Below are 17,432 nucleotides of genomic sequence, written 5' to 3'. Positions count from 1 at the left end.
CAATAACGGCTGCTGTCTTTTTTTTTTCTTTTTTTTTCCCCGACGAGATCGTAACCCGGAGCTCAGGAGAGTGGGCGGGATGGAGGTACAGAGGTGTTTGGTGTAGGAGCTGGTGGAGCTTTGGAGAAGATCCTTTGCCCATAAATGTTTAATGGAGATCCCGCGACGCTGGGAGTTATATGCATGAACGGGCGGGCAGAGGATGTGCAAATTCAATCAGAGAGTGATACCCTTGCCCTAGTAGGGCATTTTGTACCCACGCTCCCTCATGCTCCACGTCTCAGCCTTGGTTAGCCGGGGGGGAATATTACTTATGACTTTTGTTTCTCCACCTTCTGTCTCTCTCTCTCTCTCTCTCTCTCTTTCCCTCTCTCTCTCACCATGGAAACACTGTCTCCTAGGCAGAGAAGAGGGGGGGGGGGGCAGAGGAAAGCCATGTTTAAAAGTGCGCGGGTCTCTGGCGTTTCCGCCGTGTTGCCGAAAACAGATCGAGGCTGTCCGGGAGAGACGGAGAGGTGTGAGCGCGTAAAACCAGCGGGGGCAAAAGAACCGTGTCGCAAATGGAAAAACGAAGGAAAAAAAAAAGAAATACGGAGAGAGAGACAAAAAAAAAGTGAGAAACACTAACCCCATACAGAGCCTTCTGAGAAATGTATAACAGTAATAATAAAAAGAAAAAAAAAATGCTTAAAGAGCAGACACTGGAAGCGACAGGAAATGAAAAGAAAAGGCTTGTGCCAATGTTTATTGGCCCTCTGAGTGTCAATTAAATTCTTCTAACGAGCTGAGCATCTGCTTTTGAATGTTTGAAATACTTTATTGTGCGCTCTTTTACATAAGAGAGAGCACAATAAAATATTTGATGTTTTGGGTGCAAAAAGACAGCCAGAGAGAGAGAAAGAGAGAGAGAGAGAGAGAGAGAGAGAGAGAGGACTTCTCATTAGTAGTTAAGAGATGATTTTTCAAAGGGATGCTAAATTTAGAGAGTTCTGGACGTGTGTTTGTCGGCTTACACTTCAGTTAAAAAAGCAAAAAACAGGGGCTTTGATACCGTCACATCATGAACACACTTGGTCAGACTCTGTAACCGTCTCACCTCAGGACCTCCCAACCATTTCACACCAGCCAGACAGGCATCTTACTGCTAATCAGTTTCATTCTCTTGTATTTCTATCCGAACAGAGATACGTAAGGTAATATTTTTACTGACGTCCGCCTTTACGGTACTATTGAAATGAGCTGAAACTAGCTGCTCCTTTACTTAATTACTGAGATATGTAATCAGATTTCTTTGTGATCGCTTTCTTCATTACTAGGATATGAAAAGAGCCAAAGTAGAGTAATATAACCTTAACCTAATTATATTTGGAGGGGGGAAATATTGCCGATTCGCCTGTTTTTAATAAATTATTAAATGAACAAATTTAGGGTGCTAATTGGTTCGAGACATTTGAGTCCAAGGGCAACAGCAAAGAAGTGTAGTCAGCACTCTTACCATAGTATTTTCTTCTCTCTATAAAACCCATAAAAAACTGATTCAAATGAGAACAGCTAAAGTGTGTTGAGTGTGTAGTGTAAAATTATACTGTGGCAGTTTGTTGCTAAATAACTGTTTTTCTGAGTAAAAAATTTCTAACTGAACATTTTACTGGGTATTTTGTCAATGGCTTGTATATCAGTCGATCAATCAATACATCCATCCATCAATACATCCATCGATTGATCTATCTATCCACCTATGAATCCATCCATCAACCCATCAAAGTATCTACCCAACCAATCATCACTTTTTGCTGCTTTCATGTGAACCACCTTCGTACATGGAACATGAAAGCTCGGTCTCCACGAACAAGAAAAAAAAAAAACCAACTCACCATTATCTCTAGCCAAGTGGAAGTATCCGTCCACCAGCGAGGCGCCATTGTTAAAGTGCTGGGTCATGTGATCCAGCCAGTTGGCCTCCACCCCACGGACTCCACCCTCCTCAGTCGACTGCACCCGCAGGGGGACCTTGATGGTGTAGTACTTGAGCTGACCCTCTCTCCGCCCGGGGTAGTTATACAAGGTAAACAGCTCCGCTCCTGAACACAGGGAACACAAGATTTACATTTATTCATTTACACCTATTCATTTAACAGACGCTTTTATCCAAAGCCACTTAACAACATGCATGGAACCATCAGTAAAAGAGCCAAATTTCACAGAGCAAAAAAACAATTCCAACAGACGTTTTTAACTGACGCTGAAAAAAAAAAGCTTTTTGAAAGTGGCTGCTAAGTGATATTCTTCTTCAAGCTGATGGCGGAACGAATCTGGAATGAATCTTTTTTGATGGAACAGTAGGCTGAGAAAACGAATACCGGTTGTTACGCTCTCAGTTTGTTTGTCTGAATCCAGATATCAGGTTGACTCTTTGTACATCAGTGAGACCCATGAGCGGTTGAAAAAGTACAATGAAACAAGTGTAAAAGGAAGCTAACATATTTTTCGACACCCACCCAGTGGTATATGTGCGAACTCTGTTTACAACGAAATATTCTTTTATTCATAAAGAGCATCAGACGAATATTTTATTTAAGAGAGAAGAGTCCTGTTAGTTGTATTGTCAGACTGCAAGGAGAAAAAAAAAAGCAACAACAACCAAAGCTCTCTTAGAGTATACCAGTGTGTAAATCTGTCATTGGTACATACATACATAACGCTCTCAATAAAATCTAGCACGTTGTGTCCTAATGAATTTCACATTAATTATGCCAAATTATCTTAAGAGTACACAATGAAATCAGAAAGGCTACAGGCCAGCCAGCTTCAGGGCTTTTACTAACGTGGACATCCTAGTTTCTCTCAGCGGAATCCTGGTTTACCGTAGAAACGAAATAAGATTTGCTACCTGGAACGCAGGAGAGGAGAAAAAAAAAAAAAAGAAAAAAAGAAAAAGCAACTGCATCTAATGGATTATAATGGGGTTTGATGAATTTGTTCAGCAGACAGATATAGCTGTACTCAACCTTTTCCTTTTTGTTGTACAGATGATGTGTATTGGAGTTAATGGGAAATTGACCAGAAAGATGAATACGGATGCACTTTTGTTTTGGCAGCGATCATTTAGATTGCTCCTGACAGTTCTGAGCCAGTTTGTCCCTGCGATGGTACCATTCAGAGGAAATAAGCAGGATGTGCTTTTCGCCCACACACAAACACATTTACACACGCACGCGCACACACGCACGCACGCACACACACACACACACACACACACTTTCACAGACACAGATACACACACATGCACAAATGTTCACACACACACCCTCCTACACATGTAGTCACAGATACACATGCACATGTTAACACGTAAACACACATACAAAACCTCTCTCTCTCTCACACATACACACACACACACACACACACACACACACAAAGAATACATATTCACACACACCCTCCTACACACACAGACACATGTACACTTGTACATAGATATATACATTCACTTACATACATACAGAAACACACACAGAGAGAGAGAGAGAGAGAGAGAGAGAGATACACACATACATTAAAAAAACGAAGTCTGCACATACACACAGACACAAGCGTCATCTATTTTACACATTCACAAACACTGCTCCACATGGATACACACATACAATTGGCAAACGTCTAATCTCACTGTCGTTTTACTGTCAAACAGACACTCAGGAAAGATCATTGGGATTTTCACTTCTTCACTTCCGTGCTTCCTTAACGATGTGACAGGCAGCTGCTAAGTTCAGACTCTTGTCATAAATTACACTTTTCAAGACCAGAGCGTTCATTCACAACGGTAAATTCAAACACGCGGATCTATTACTGAACCAAGAAAAGGATCTGACTGACTTTAACAACTTTAAGATCAAGTTTTGAATCGCACTATATTAATTTTAGCACTTGGTATTCTGCACCTCAAACAGTCTGATAGAGACACAAACAGTGTAAAAAGAAAACCGTATCGCTGCCGTCAGATGACAGCTAGTCTACAGCATTAAATAATGAAGCCCCGGTGAAGTGTTGACGTTTTGTTGTTAACGAGAAAATGAGCACATGAACGCAATTAAGAAGTTCAACGTTCCTCAGATCACGTTGCATTCCGCTGACAAGGTTGACTTGTCGTAAACTTTCCGTTAGCACTGTCACCGAACATGACAGCTAATATTCTGTTAGTCTTAATGCAATCAGTATAAACACACTCTAAATAAATCTTCCCCTAAGAGAACTCGACCCCTCTCTCTTTCATCAAGAGTTGATAGCTTTCACACAGACTGCTTGTGCAAGAGCAAATAAACAACATCAAAGTTCATTTTGTTATCCTTCTAAGCCTCCCTCTTTTTTTACACCAATAAAAAAATAATGTATTTTCATGACAACTCTTGGAAAGAATGTTGAACTCTTCAGCGAACCTTGACTCACCACACGGATAAAGTGTCATTTCACTTCAGATAGCCTACAGACAGAAAAAACAAACACAGTCATTCTTTAGTCAACCAGAGGATTAGAACGGAGAAACTTTGAAAAAGTCGCTGTATTCATAACTACGGACAACATCAAATGAAGGAGAATTACATTCTCAGACAGGGACCCCTTGGCCCTACTGGGCCTGACTGACTGGGATAATCTCTCTCCTATAGCCACTGCTAGTACGTCCAGATGGAGCCCCGGCTGAGACCACACCAGTCCCAGCACGTAGCCGTCGCAAGCCCTGCCATACGCTTCACACAATGGCGCGTTTTCCCCATCGAAAAACGCCGCCCCCCCAAAAAAAACACGGCTTTGGCCAACGCCGAGAGACAGATTTGCCATCTGGTTTAAGAAAAGAAAAAAGAAAAGGCGACAAAACGAAAAAAAAAAAAATAAAGAAGACGAGTCTAAAACCTCTCTCTGTGCCATACTAAATACCAGTTTCTTCCATTCTCAAACTCAGAGATACTGTGTGCAAGTTTAAAGACAGAACGTTTATGTGGGATGTGAGAGGCAGAGGTGAGAGAGGACAAATTTTGGGGAACTGCCCCCTCGCCCCTGCCCCACATCCAACACCCAACGTCCAACATCTAACATCTTATGTAATGCCAACTTAAAGAGGTCTTTAAGTGTCTTTAAGACATGTCTTCATATAGTTTTTGTATTTCAGCTAATGCTGTTTTTCTGACGTTTCACAGCGTTTCTCTTAAGTCAGGGTCTGGAATCATCTCCAACTGAATGTATCACAGAGAGAGAGAGTTTGATCTTCTAAAAACTACACTAATCATCCAACCCCCTTGAGATGTTTCTTTTACTAATGCTGAGTTAAAAAAAAAAAAAAAAATCTAATCTTGAGGCAGCAACAGTTGCCTTCGTTTATCCTCTCAGAATGACTCACCATTCTTGGCAAGTGATGGTCTGTTTGGTTTCTCTGTGGGATCAGTGGTTTTGGACGTGTTGTTGTTGTAGGAATGCACATCCTCTTTCGTGTCCTTATTTGGCCGATCCGGGTCTACTCGAGAAGATTCGGCCGGTCGGACAGCAGACGTTTCCTCGGAGACAGCGTCTCCACTTCTGTCCTCTGGGCCGTCGCCGTTCCCGGACGGAGCCGCACCCCCGTCTCCATCTTCACACTTTGAGAGGGGAGTACCTGGGCTTCCTGTTTTGGACGGGTCTCCCTGCTCCCCCGCGTGGCTCGGGCTACGTTCTGGCCCAGAACTATGCAACGAACTCAGGCTGGAATGGAGGGACAGAGAGACCTCCTCCGGTTTTTCCCGCCCTGGGACGGAAAGGTGGAGACCTGCAGGCTCTTGGAGGAAGCCCACAAACATGATCCCCTGATCAGCAGCATCCTGGATCTGCTAGAGATGGGCAGAAGAACATATCCAGTAAGTAAAAATGAGAGAGGGGGGGGGGGACTCAAAGAAGTCTACTATTAAGCTATCTCAGGACTTTTACTGATGGTGAGATGACCTTGACGCAACTAGATTACTCTGATTTCATTCAAAAGGGAAATATTATCTCATGGACCCACTTTGATCTATCTGCATGAGCAAGTGAGATAAAGATGTGATCAAAGGTGAAGTTTACCAAAAAAAAAAAAGAAAAAGAAAAAAAAACTAATTTGCTGTATCGTTTTTGATAAATGCTGTCAACCAAAGATTTATTAATTTCACTTTTATCTTCGTGAAAAGCTTGAGTGATCCACCAAAACATTCCAACAAAAATGATGGTGTCCAAAATAATTACAACCACCACCCCAAACACCCCCTCCTCCGATTTCAGCTCAGCGTTGATTACAATGGCAGCTGTCCACACCGGCTTTCACCCGCTGCTCGTTCAAAAGCGTCTGCCGCGTTATTGTCAGTTAGCATTCTGGAGGCCCGTATTTGAATTCTCGTCTAACAAAATTGAATTGTTAGCTGTCAAGGAATGCTAATGATGCCATTTTCTATTATCGCGCTTTAATAAAACATTGCCCAGGGACGTCTTCTGCTATCGCTCGCCTGATGCCAGACAGGGCCAAAGAATCAGTCTTTGTGAGATGTGCAGGTTATGTCTAAAATTAAACTGCGTCAGAGATACACTCCGTCCAATTATACTGCTTTGTATTGAACGTCGATGCCTCGAGTCTTACCATTATATGTCTAACAATAGGCCAAATGAAACTACAACACATAAGGTACCTTTTTTTGTTGATGGAGGGGATGAGAATAATTCTTCCGTCACTAAAAAAAAGGCAGCGGATCATTTCCGTTTTGATGCGCGAGACAGCACAGATGTTCGCGTGCGACACTGAGATTAATCATCCCGGTAATGCGAATTTTGGACACATATCATTATTATACGGTGTTAAGTTTCGTAAACCTTTACAACAATGAGTGTAGCCTACATGCGTCTTTTGTTTAGGTTTACTAATCCAATTAATGGCGTGCATGGGAAAGGAAATTTAGATTCCGCTGTTACGAGGTTTCTATGCCTTACAAATAATTCAAAACAACGGAGTATCCCTCAGGTGCAGATAGGGAAACTCTACGGGCATCAGAGACTTACTTTTTTCACGTAGCCTTGGATGTGCTCGGGACTCGGGATCTGATCAGCTGACAGACACTCTTCTAACTTCAGATGGTAGGGTTCAAAATCAGTTTGATTTTTCTCCACACTGCTGGGAGTTGATAGTAGAGAGAGAGAGAGAGAGAGAGAGAGAGATTATTCACTGTTCTGTTTATAACAACTGAACAACTGTCATGACAGAAAATACAGTTTCTATGAATATGTTATATAGGATCACTAAACATGAACAGTGTAACATATATCATTAACATATATAATTTATAATTTTTAGTGAAAATGAGGCATTCTGTAATAGGAAATAAGCATTAAAAAAAAATAAAAAACAAGAAATAATATTGCTCATAGGCTGTTCAGCTGGCATGCTAGCTATCAAATTTTGACACAGTCCCTGTGTTACAATAGTTTGCTCTCTCTTCCAAACCGCAGAGCGACTTTTTCTTTTGTTCTGATTGGCTCATTTCACAGGCTCTCATTCTGACTGGCTCATTTCACAGACTTCCATTTTCTGATTGGCTCATTTCACAGGCTTTTATTTCAACAAACCCTGCCCCGCTTCATATGTTCTCTGCTTCAAAACGTTTCAGTGTAACAACTCAGAAATGTATATAGGTTTGGCTGAAACAACCACTTACTCTCAGTTTACAGAATTAAAATTTGGCGGGAGCATGGACTTGCTGGGACCTTCACATTTTTACGTTACCAGAGACAACCAAATATTAAAGGCTTGATCAACACACATAGCACAACATACATAAACATTATGGATAAAGAACATGAACTGAAAAAGTCTTAGTTCTTGCACTATTAATGCACAAATATCAGCAGACCATGCTAGTGCAAACCTGCCAAGCAGCAAAGTAAAAAAAAACTCTCAAAGTCAACCAGTAATATACTTTACCATATGTTACCACCCTTACAGTTCACACTGGTCTCTTGTACCAGCAGCTTCTGAAATGAACTCTGAGTGTGTGTGTGTGTGTTGGGGGGGGGGGGGGGCCAGGACAGATGTGAGAAGGACAAACACTAAATCCCTTTTCCATCTCAAGGCCACTCAGAGTCAAACCCCCCCCTGTTCCTGTGCCCTCAGCTCAGCTTGACTCTGACTCACCTGAGATCAGAAAACGTCATGTGGCCGCTCTGTATCACGCCTCCTCACGCCTCTCACCACCATCTGTCCACCAGCGTTTTTACACACACACACACACACGCACATGCCTCGCTCCAGAGGTGTGACTGAACTCGCAATCGCTCACTCACATTTTTACATTTGGTTTCTGGATGAATTTTCTCTGACAAGTTATGAAGCACCAGCTCCAGGAAAATTTTATTTATACATTTTTTATCAACACATTTTATTTCACTCTGAAGAATACTGTGTGTGTGTGTCTATGTATGCATGTATGTGTATATGTGTATATATATATATATATATATATATATATATATATATATCAAATCAAATGGGATCAACCATTACTTTCCCATATTACATTGTTTCGGCTTGTTTGTCAGTGGTCAGGCAGATCAAACATGCTTTGTGTTCAGCTAATTCTGAATATGTCAGTAACACTAGTTTGCAAGACAACGCAGAACTTGGCTTTCATATGCTATGATTTGCCAAGAGCACGTCTTCTAAAGCACAGCTGGTTAGCACCTCTGGCAAAAGTCTGTTGGCCTCCAGCTTCTGAAACACTGTGTGTGTGTGTGTATGTGTGTGTGTATGTATGTGTGTGTGTGTGTGAGTGTGTGCATGTGTGTGAGTGTGCCTGTGTGTGCATGTGTGTGTGCGTGCGTGCGTGCGCACGCATGTGTGTGTGTGTCCCTGCCTGCAGGCACCCTGACTTTACTGATACTGCCAAATCAGCACCGCAGGACAGACTTCTGGGCCTTTTAGTCATCTCCTGCTGGGTTTGTATGTGTGTGTGCGTGTGTGTGTGTGTGTGTGTGCATGCGTGTCCTTGTGTGTGTGTGTGTGTGTGTGTGTGTGTGTGCATGTCTAACGTCAGCAACAACATCTCGTTCTGACCCGCCCAACCCGTGTTCTGCGGGTTTCACATCAGCACATTAATAATGTACCACATCTTATTTATGGTCCTATAAATCACTTCGCTCAAGCATATCGGACCTTAATAGCGTCTAAGCCTCTCCACCTCTCCCTCCTTCACGTTCACTAACTTGTAATTATCCAATGATGACAAATTAGCCAGCCACAACCCCAACCACAATACCCCGACAGGGCCCACCTTGCTGTAATGGAGCGCTAAGTTAAAAAAAAAAAAGAAACATGTTTGACAGTTGACATTTAAAACATGCACTAAACAAAAACAAAACAAAAAGAAAAGAAAAAAAAGACGCTAGGCTAGGCCGTGTTCGGCGTACCCGCGTGGCCCCTGTGTCAGGTTGTGTGACTAACGACCAACCAAAGCCCATTTAAAAGAGCCCTGCCTCAAAGCTATAATCCATTTGACCAAGTCGTTCATCCGCTCCCAGTCGCGGTAAGAACATCCCCAAAGGCCGGAGGGGGCAGGAACAGGTTCGTGTACTCTGCTTCTCCGTCCAAAGCCCTTTCTCTCAGGGAGAGGGCTTTCAGGCGAGTAAATTATAAATTTGTCGCCTCCATGTTGTCCCACAGCCCTGTGTGTAGTAACTTAAGAAAGGGGATAAAACAGCATAAGCGTGGGAGTGTGTGTGTGTGTGTGTGTGTGTGTGTGTGTGTGTTGGGGGGGGGGGGCGCTAGGCGAGAGAGAAAGTGTTGAGATTTGATCTGGAGACATTGTGTGACTGCTGAATGTGCAACACATAGAAGCTTCCAGAAAAGCATGTATCCATCTAGAGAGCCTCTCTTCCTCTCATCTCCCCAGCTGTTGCACCAGCACTTTGGGATCTGTTTGTTTTCCGGGTGTATGATGAATGAACGTGCGGAGATGGCGCTTTCATCTGCACTTCTCTTTTTCTCTCCTTTCTTTTTGATTTTCCTGATTGACAGGAGAACAGTAGAGGAGCTGCTCTCTGTTTGATAGCTTCTCTCTCTCTCTTTTTTTTTAAGGTTTATCCCCCTGGGCTGGTGCTGATGCGAGGAACCGTCTCCACGGTGACAGACGCTGAGATAAAGCAGGGGCGGCTTGGCCAGAGCCATCAAAGGATGGCAGCCCTTCCTCCTCTTCTGTCTCTCTCACACTCATTCACTCACTCACTCAACCTCTCATTCTCGCAAACATTCACAAACACTCCAGCTGTGATCTCCTTTTCTCAGTCTATTCTTTTTTTCCCCCTACCAACCTCTCTCTCTCTCTGTCTCTCTCTCTCATGCTCTACATTCTTCCTTCAGTAGGAACAGAAGCTCTGGTATCCCAGCACTCTCATATTATTTTACCTCCTTTATGCGAAAAATATCTCCTGTCTTCGTGGGTTGCTTAGCCGTAGGGATTAGTAAGCTTGCATGCATTTGTGTGTGCATATGTGTGTGTGTGTGTGTGTGTGTGCATGTATGTGTGAGTGTGTCAGAGGATATGAATTGAGGCTTATGGGCTGCTATGGACTCAGACTAAGACATTAATCATATCCATAGATACAGTCTGTACAGTCTTATTAAAATATTCTACAAGCATAAGATATAAGGTGGACATTATCTGAGGTTCCCCACTCAGTGGACTGATCATACATATTTGAGGGGGAGAAATAAGCCACACGCACGCACATGCACACACACACGCATTCTTGCATGAGGGAAGATGTGACCATGTTTTGTAACATAAGGAGGTATTTGTCCATGATCTGGTTTGAATGAGCTCTTCATTAGAATGGAATGTTCTGTAGATTGAGGGACTGTAGGTAAAGCAGAGACGATCTGAGAAGATTTAAAAGATCTGGAGTCATCTTCTGCTGCCGAAACTCCAGCTACCATTCACACGCTCTCAGACAGAGAGAGAGAGAGGGAGCAAGAGAGAGAGAGAGAGAGAGAGTAGACAGAGCTACTGGCACAAGTCAGAGAGGTCAAAGAACTCGTTTCAGAATTCCCAGCCTCTGGGTACTAGCTAAACCACACTCCTCCTCTCCACTCTCCTCCTCTCCTGGGGGAGAAGCCTATCTCTGTGTCTCAGGTCAGCGGGGTCTGCAGACATGCCAGCAGTCTGTCCATTTAACACAAGGCACCAGAAAAGCCACCCCAGCTTTACGAGTGCCAACTGTGTGAAATATTTAGGGGAAAGGTCACAGTAATGTCAGCCTGTGGTTCAGGCCAGTGTTCGTTTGACTGCTGCTGGAGTAATGCTGTACACACACCCACACCCACACACAGCCACACACACACACACGCACATACACACACACAATCAAACAGGGATGGACACACACACACACACACACACACACACAGGCTTGTGGCTTGGCTAGTAGACTTTCTGGCTGGCTAGCAGGGGGTGGATGTGACTTTGACTCATTTCTGGTGTTTGGCGGAGAATCACATGTCTGTTCTCCAATTTTCCACTTTTGCACTAACTTTCTTACTCATTCAGTCATTCACTCAACATTAGGGGTGTAATGGCACGCAAAGTCACGGTTCGGTACGTACCTCGGTTTTGAAGTCACGGTTCGGTACGGTTTCGGTACGGTGAAAAAAGACATGCAAAACATGATTTTTTTTTCATTTATTATGAATTTACGTGTAGACTTATAAACTTGTACAAACTTGTAAACAGTGGTAAACTGGCCATAATTTCCAGTTTGCACTCCACCTTGTTTTTTTCCTTGTACGGGTGATATTCTCATTTGGATGATGCCGTCTCAAATGAGTAATCGTATTCGTTGTACTGCCAGCAACATACCCAATTTCAGTTGAACAATGTCGACATGCTGCCTTCGTCTTATCCACTTGTCTTTGCCCATTGCTAAATATTCCCAAACAGAAGACCTAAAGGATATGGGACGGTCTACCAGCTCTGGCTTTGCGGTCACCATACATGCGCTAATTTAGTTGCTAAATTGTGGCTCTGTTACGGAATCAGAGAGGAAACTGAGTTTTTAATTTTAGTTCAGCATAAAGAAATGTAGAAGAGAGGGCACACTGTATCTTTTAAAGTATCACTTTATTCGCAAACGTTTTGGTCAACCGACCACAAGAGCATAAAAAAGTTATGCACGTAACATGCGTGGTTAAAGCTAGACTATATTCACTGGGATCACAACGCGCACCGAACCACCATCCTGTACCAAATACGTGTACCGTTAAACCCCTAACACAAAATATACAGCTTGCCCTAACTTTAAATAGAATAATAATTTCTCGATTTACATGTGTTATACTGGTAACTGTGAAATGCAAAAATGAGTTTTGCTCCATAAGATAATGAGAGGTCAACAGGCTGCACCTTTGGGGGTGGGGGGGGTGGGTATTGCGATTCTGTCTTTCGGAACCGTGATATGAGACCATGGATGTTTATATCGCAGTTTCGGTCTCGGTTTCAGAACCGTTACACCTTTACTCAACATGTCACTAATTTTATCCGAATTAGCTTCATGCTGTTAATGAACGAACTTGAAATTCAGGCAAGAATGTCCTGTTTATATGACTGTACTGCAGTGTTGATCCCCTTTGCTCTTGTGTATAAACCATCATGTCATCAAATGAGAAAAGCTCTCCTTTCTTTGAACTCTGGGAGAGTATGTGTCCTTTTTTGAACTTCACATGTTTTTGCTTTTCTCCCCACCAAATAAATCATATTCTGAAAACAAAGTCAAGCAACTGTCAAATAACGCATTTTCACTTCTGTCCTGAGAAGTACAGACGCAACAGAAGTAAGGTCAGTGTCGTTGACCGATAAACCAAAGGAAAAGAAAAGCTTGCGTGTGTGTGTATGTGTGTGTGAGCCTCTGGGCATGCTTATCTGTGTATGTGTGTGTGTGTGTGTGTGTGTGTGTGTGAGTATGTCTTTGTGAGTGTATCTGTGTGTGTGTGTTTTGTCCTACCTATCAGAGATCCGGATTAGAACGGCTCTGAAAAGCTGGCGCTGAACGCTGGCTGGTTCTGGACCACACGGATGGACAAAGGGATGGACGGCGACCAAGATGTAGCCATCCTGATAGAGCTCCTGCAGCTGAGAAGGAAGCTCTCTGACGGAGGACAGACAGAGGGTGGACGTCCCATCTGTTGGACAGAGAGATGAACAGACAGACAGACACACACACACACACACACACACAGACTATGTGAGAAAGCTGTGATTTGGAACCAGGTATACAGTCACAATGCAACAGAGGAGTAAATGTAAGGGGGAAAAAAAAAACCCGACAGTGATTCTGAAAAGCCTGACCTAATCATTATTATTCAGTTGAGTTCAGGCTTCAATCTGAAACATTTCAAATTAGAATTTACCCTCCAATCACAATCACAGCAAATCATTCTATGCAAATCGGTTGGTTTCAAGGTGGAAAAAAAGAGCATAGAATCATGAAAAATTATGCTAAATTCCTCATACAGAGGAACATTTCAGATTAAAATTTCCAGTTTAGTTATATGATTAGAACAGCGATTTTATTATTTCACGGTTTCAGATGATATATATATACATCTGAAACACACACATATATACTTAATTATATACGTATAGTTTTTCCCCTTGCATATTTCTAGTAAATAGCATTGTGCTACACATTTCAGTACATACATTGCCATAGACAGCTCAGGCAACAACACCTTGTTTTTTCTTCTCTCTCTCTCTCTCTCTCTCTCCCTCTCACTCTCTCCCTTTCTCTGAGTGTTAGCGGCAGCCGTGATAGCATGCTAATCAGAGAGTTATTGTCGAAAAATCAAGCACTGTTTTAGCAATCAGTACTGTGCCACTGGCTTTCTAACCTTGCCTGTGATTTAATAGCTCTGGATGAAAATCCAATTAAACGTGATTGTTTAGCTTGACGTGAGACAAGAGCCTTTTTACATGGGAGCTTTGATACCCTCTCGACAGGGGAGTTCGGGAAAACCCCACCCCACACGTTGAGTTTCGGCTTTAATGAGGCACGGTTGATGCGGTGACCGGATATTTCGGGGAAAAATAAAAAATAAAAAAAGGGATGGGCAGGAAGAGAGAGTATTCTCTCTTTCATCTATGTCTTGCCTCAGCACAAAATCGAGAAGAAACAAGAGAGACAGGGCATGCGAAAGGAACAGACAGAGTGTGTCAGCTTTTTCTCCAAATCACCCAGCTGTACAGGCAACAAGAACAAGCCCATTCCAAGCCTCGAATCAAAGACAACCCTATGCTAATGAAGAGAGAGAGTGTTTCAGTGAGTGAGTGAGAGAGAGAGAGAGAGAGGGAGGGAGAGAGAGAGAGAGAGAGAGAGGGAGAGACGGGTCCATTGCTTATGGGCTCTGTTCCAAACACCCTGTCATTTAAACTGGTCCAAACAGCTGTCCAGAGCAGGGACTGTTCCAAGACACACACACACACACACACAGGTCCAGTGTGACATTCTCCATAACGCATGTGAACAGCATGTTGAAAGAGCCAGGCTGAGAAAGACTGGACTCAAACAGCACACACCATAGGCAGAGAGAGAGAGAGAGAGAGACTGAAAGGAATCACAAAGTCCATTCAGATCCCAGTATCCTTTACAAAAGGGCCACGGAATCCACTTTTAACACTCCCTTCCCGGTCCTCAAAGCCAAAGCAGTTCCAGTAACCATTTGACTCTTCGACTTGTTGTGGAGCCAAGTTGAAGGGTGCAGTCTGCACTATAGATTATGTGGCATATTGTAGTCAATAAAATACACCGTGTACTGTAAGTCACTCCCACTTCATGTTTCCAATGACCAGTGAATCAATACAAACCCATTGTTAGACTTTACTGTACTTTGGTTTCAAATCGGGTTATTCCCTGTGATCGGTGGTGAAAAGCAAAATTGCGTTGAACTTTCTTTTGAAGGTGAGCCATTGAAAGGATGATGGGAAAAGAGGGAGATCTTATTGAGAAGAAAGAAACGACTGATTCTGGCCTGTTTTTCCCAGGCTCTGTTCCAGAATCTCACAGCAAAAGCGTTTTTCAGAGCGGGCTCCCTAAGGCAAATCACTGACTCGCTAAAAATAACTCGGAATTTCTCAATCATATTTGGCACGACTAAAACACGATATCTGTGATTTATCATGACCGAACAGTGCGAACAACAACAACAACAAAAACAACAACAACAAAAATTAAACACACCACAATACAAAAGCCTTTTAAAAATCTTCATTTCTCTGTCTGTCTGTTTAGGTCAAATTAAACCTTGATGCATTTGATCTGATTCTTTCCTCTTTTCCTTTCTTTTTTTCCTTTTCTTTTTTTTTCTTCATGTGAATGCAAACAGAGGGTCTCCCCTGAGGGTGCGGGGCCGTGTTTGTTGTTTTCCCAAAAGCAGAGCTGAGTGGATGAATATTGAGTCAACTGCACTCCTGCGCTCTCCCTGTTCTTTCACATTAAGGATGAATAAATAAAGAATGGTTTTCATTACAAGCCACTGGGAAAACAGCCATAGGATCCATGCTTAAGTTGGCCTTAATCGCTGTGAGAACTCCTACTGAAACGAGCAGGGGCCTTGTCTTCAACGCTCCTCAGCAGATGTTCAGCTCCGGTCTCTCCTAACGCCGCCTGCTGAACCCGCATGCCGCTGAACACGCTGGCATACACGAGAGTTTCACAAGGAATGACTCACTAGTCAGTCGGGGTCACACACAAACACAAGAAACCAGAGAGCGACCAAATCATCCGTTCTAACAGAGAAGACTGGTAAAACTCAAAGTCGGGTTTGTGAACATGCCGTTTGACCAGTTTCTTACACTAAAATGGTTTCTTGTGTCTTAATAAAGGAAGAAAAAATAGGTATATCTGTTACATGTCGTAAAATGTATACAACGCACACACATATGTGTGTGCATGTGTGTGTTTGCATTTCTCCTACTAGTCACTAGCGTGTGTGTGTCTGCGTGGGTGTACGCAGACAGACAGGTACATTGACAAAGAATACAAAGCAAGGCAGGAATAGGGTAAGGTGAGAAACCCTTTCTGTCTTATTGTAACAAACTGTATGGTTTCAGACTGGACCAATCAAGTTCAATAACAGTTTTTCCTTTGCCTTAAGACACCAGACAAGAAACCAATTATAAAAGCTGTTCCCAGCTGCTGCCCAAGGACAATTAATAAAAAATGTAATTATTTTTTTTTCCCCAAATACTTCTAAACGTGACCCCATGAACTAAACCCCAGGAGTAAATCAGAAGGGCGGGGGGGGGGGGGGGGGATTGGGGGTGGACACACAAACAAATAAGCAGGTTGTGTAATTTACTCATTTATGTGTTTACGTGTCTATTAACTTTAGCTGGGGTTGAGTAACACTTCATCTCTGATCGATCCTGTGGGATCTTTCCGTCACGCTGCTGAAGCGTCGCCATGGATGGCTTGGCGTTTCCTGATTCCTGACAAATGTTCTTTTTTGAGCTCATTTCTCCAAAAAAAAAAAAAGAAAAAAACCACCCCTGACATTTCACACGTCTTTTTGTGTCCATGCTCCAGCGCTCCTGACTAACACAGCAAGCTAATCACAGCCCTTCTCAAAAACACAGTCGCAGAAGTGCTAGTCTGTGAGGTAAAAAATAGCAACCCTGAGAAATGGTTTGAGGTGGCGTCAGAAGAGAGGTTGAGAAGAATTAATGCTTTGGGTGTTTTCTCTCTGTCTCTCTCTCTCTCTCTCTCTCTCCCTATCACACACTCGCATACTTTAGGCTCAGGTGAGCCTGTTGTAAAGGACGTGCAGTGACACCATATACTCTCAGATCTTCTCTCGTTGCTCCCAGTCACGCAGTGTCATTAAGTCGCAGTTGTTTATGATTCGTCATGATTAAAAACAAACAAATAAATAAACCAAATTAATAAACCGGGGGTGTGTGTGTGTGTGTGTGTGTGTGTGTGTACGAGTGAGCAATGAGCTGAGCTAGCTGGGGGACACGGTTCAATCGGATTTGCGTGAACCTTGAGAGATGCAAGAAGGGGAAAAAATTGCTGGATTAAATCTCTGTGAGTCCATGTCTCTGAGAGAGAAAAAAAAAAACTACAGCTAATGCTCTCGTCTCCAATGTGTTCTTCTACGTCAGTTTCCAGTGTAGCATTCAGTAGGCTGCTTGTTTTATGACTGTATAAATATCTCGGCTGATGACCTGTTTTACTGGAAACGCACCACTAATAAACCAGAAATTACAAAAGCATGCTGAACCAACAGTTTGCGTTATTAAATCTGAAAATGGGTAGATTTATGTATTGCTTCACAGAAGTTATGGAATGTGATACCTTGGTTACGAGCCCTTTCACACATGGAAATGGTGAATCTATGAATA

The 17,432-nt window shown here is 42.8% G+C and overlaps 1 protein-coding gene across 1 annotated transcript in view; it reads right to left on the bottom strand.

Moving 5' to 3' along the window:
- The window catches only part of rftn1b (raftlin, lipid raft linker 1b), a 38,965-nt gene that overhangs the window by 12,554 nt on the left and 8,979 nt on the right, over positions 1-17,432 (bottom strand). The window contains exons 2-5 of the mRNA XM_030784667.1: positions 13,036-13,213; positions 7,051-7,159; positions 5,396-5,858; positions 1,875-2,081 (exon numbers count right to left, since the gene is read on the bottom strand). Coding sequence (XP_030640527.1) covers positions 1,875-2,081; positions 5,396-5,858; positions 7,051-7,159; positions 13,036-13,213 — 957 coding nt within the window. The remainder of the gene's footprint in view (positions 1-1,874; positions 2,082-5,395; positions 5,859-7,050; positions 7,160-13,035; positions 13,214-17,432) is intronic.

Source organism: Chanos chanos, chromosome 9, assembly GCF_902362185.1.
Source record: "Chanos chanos chromosome 9, fChaCha1.1, whole genome shotgun sequence".
In the NCBI taxonomy this organism is placed as follows: Eukaryota; Metazoa; Chordata; class Actinopteri; order Gonorynchiformes; family Chanidae; genus Chanos; species Chanos chanos.
This window is presented reverse-complemented; position numbering and strand designations above follow the sequence as displayed.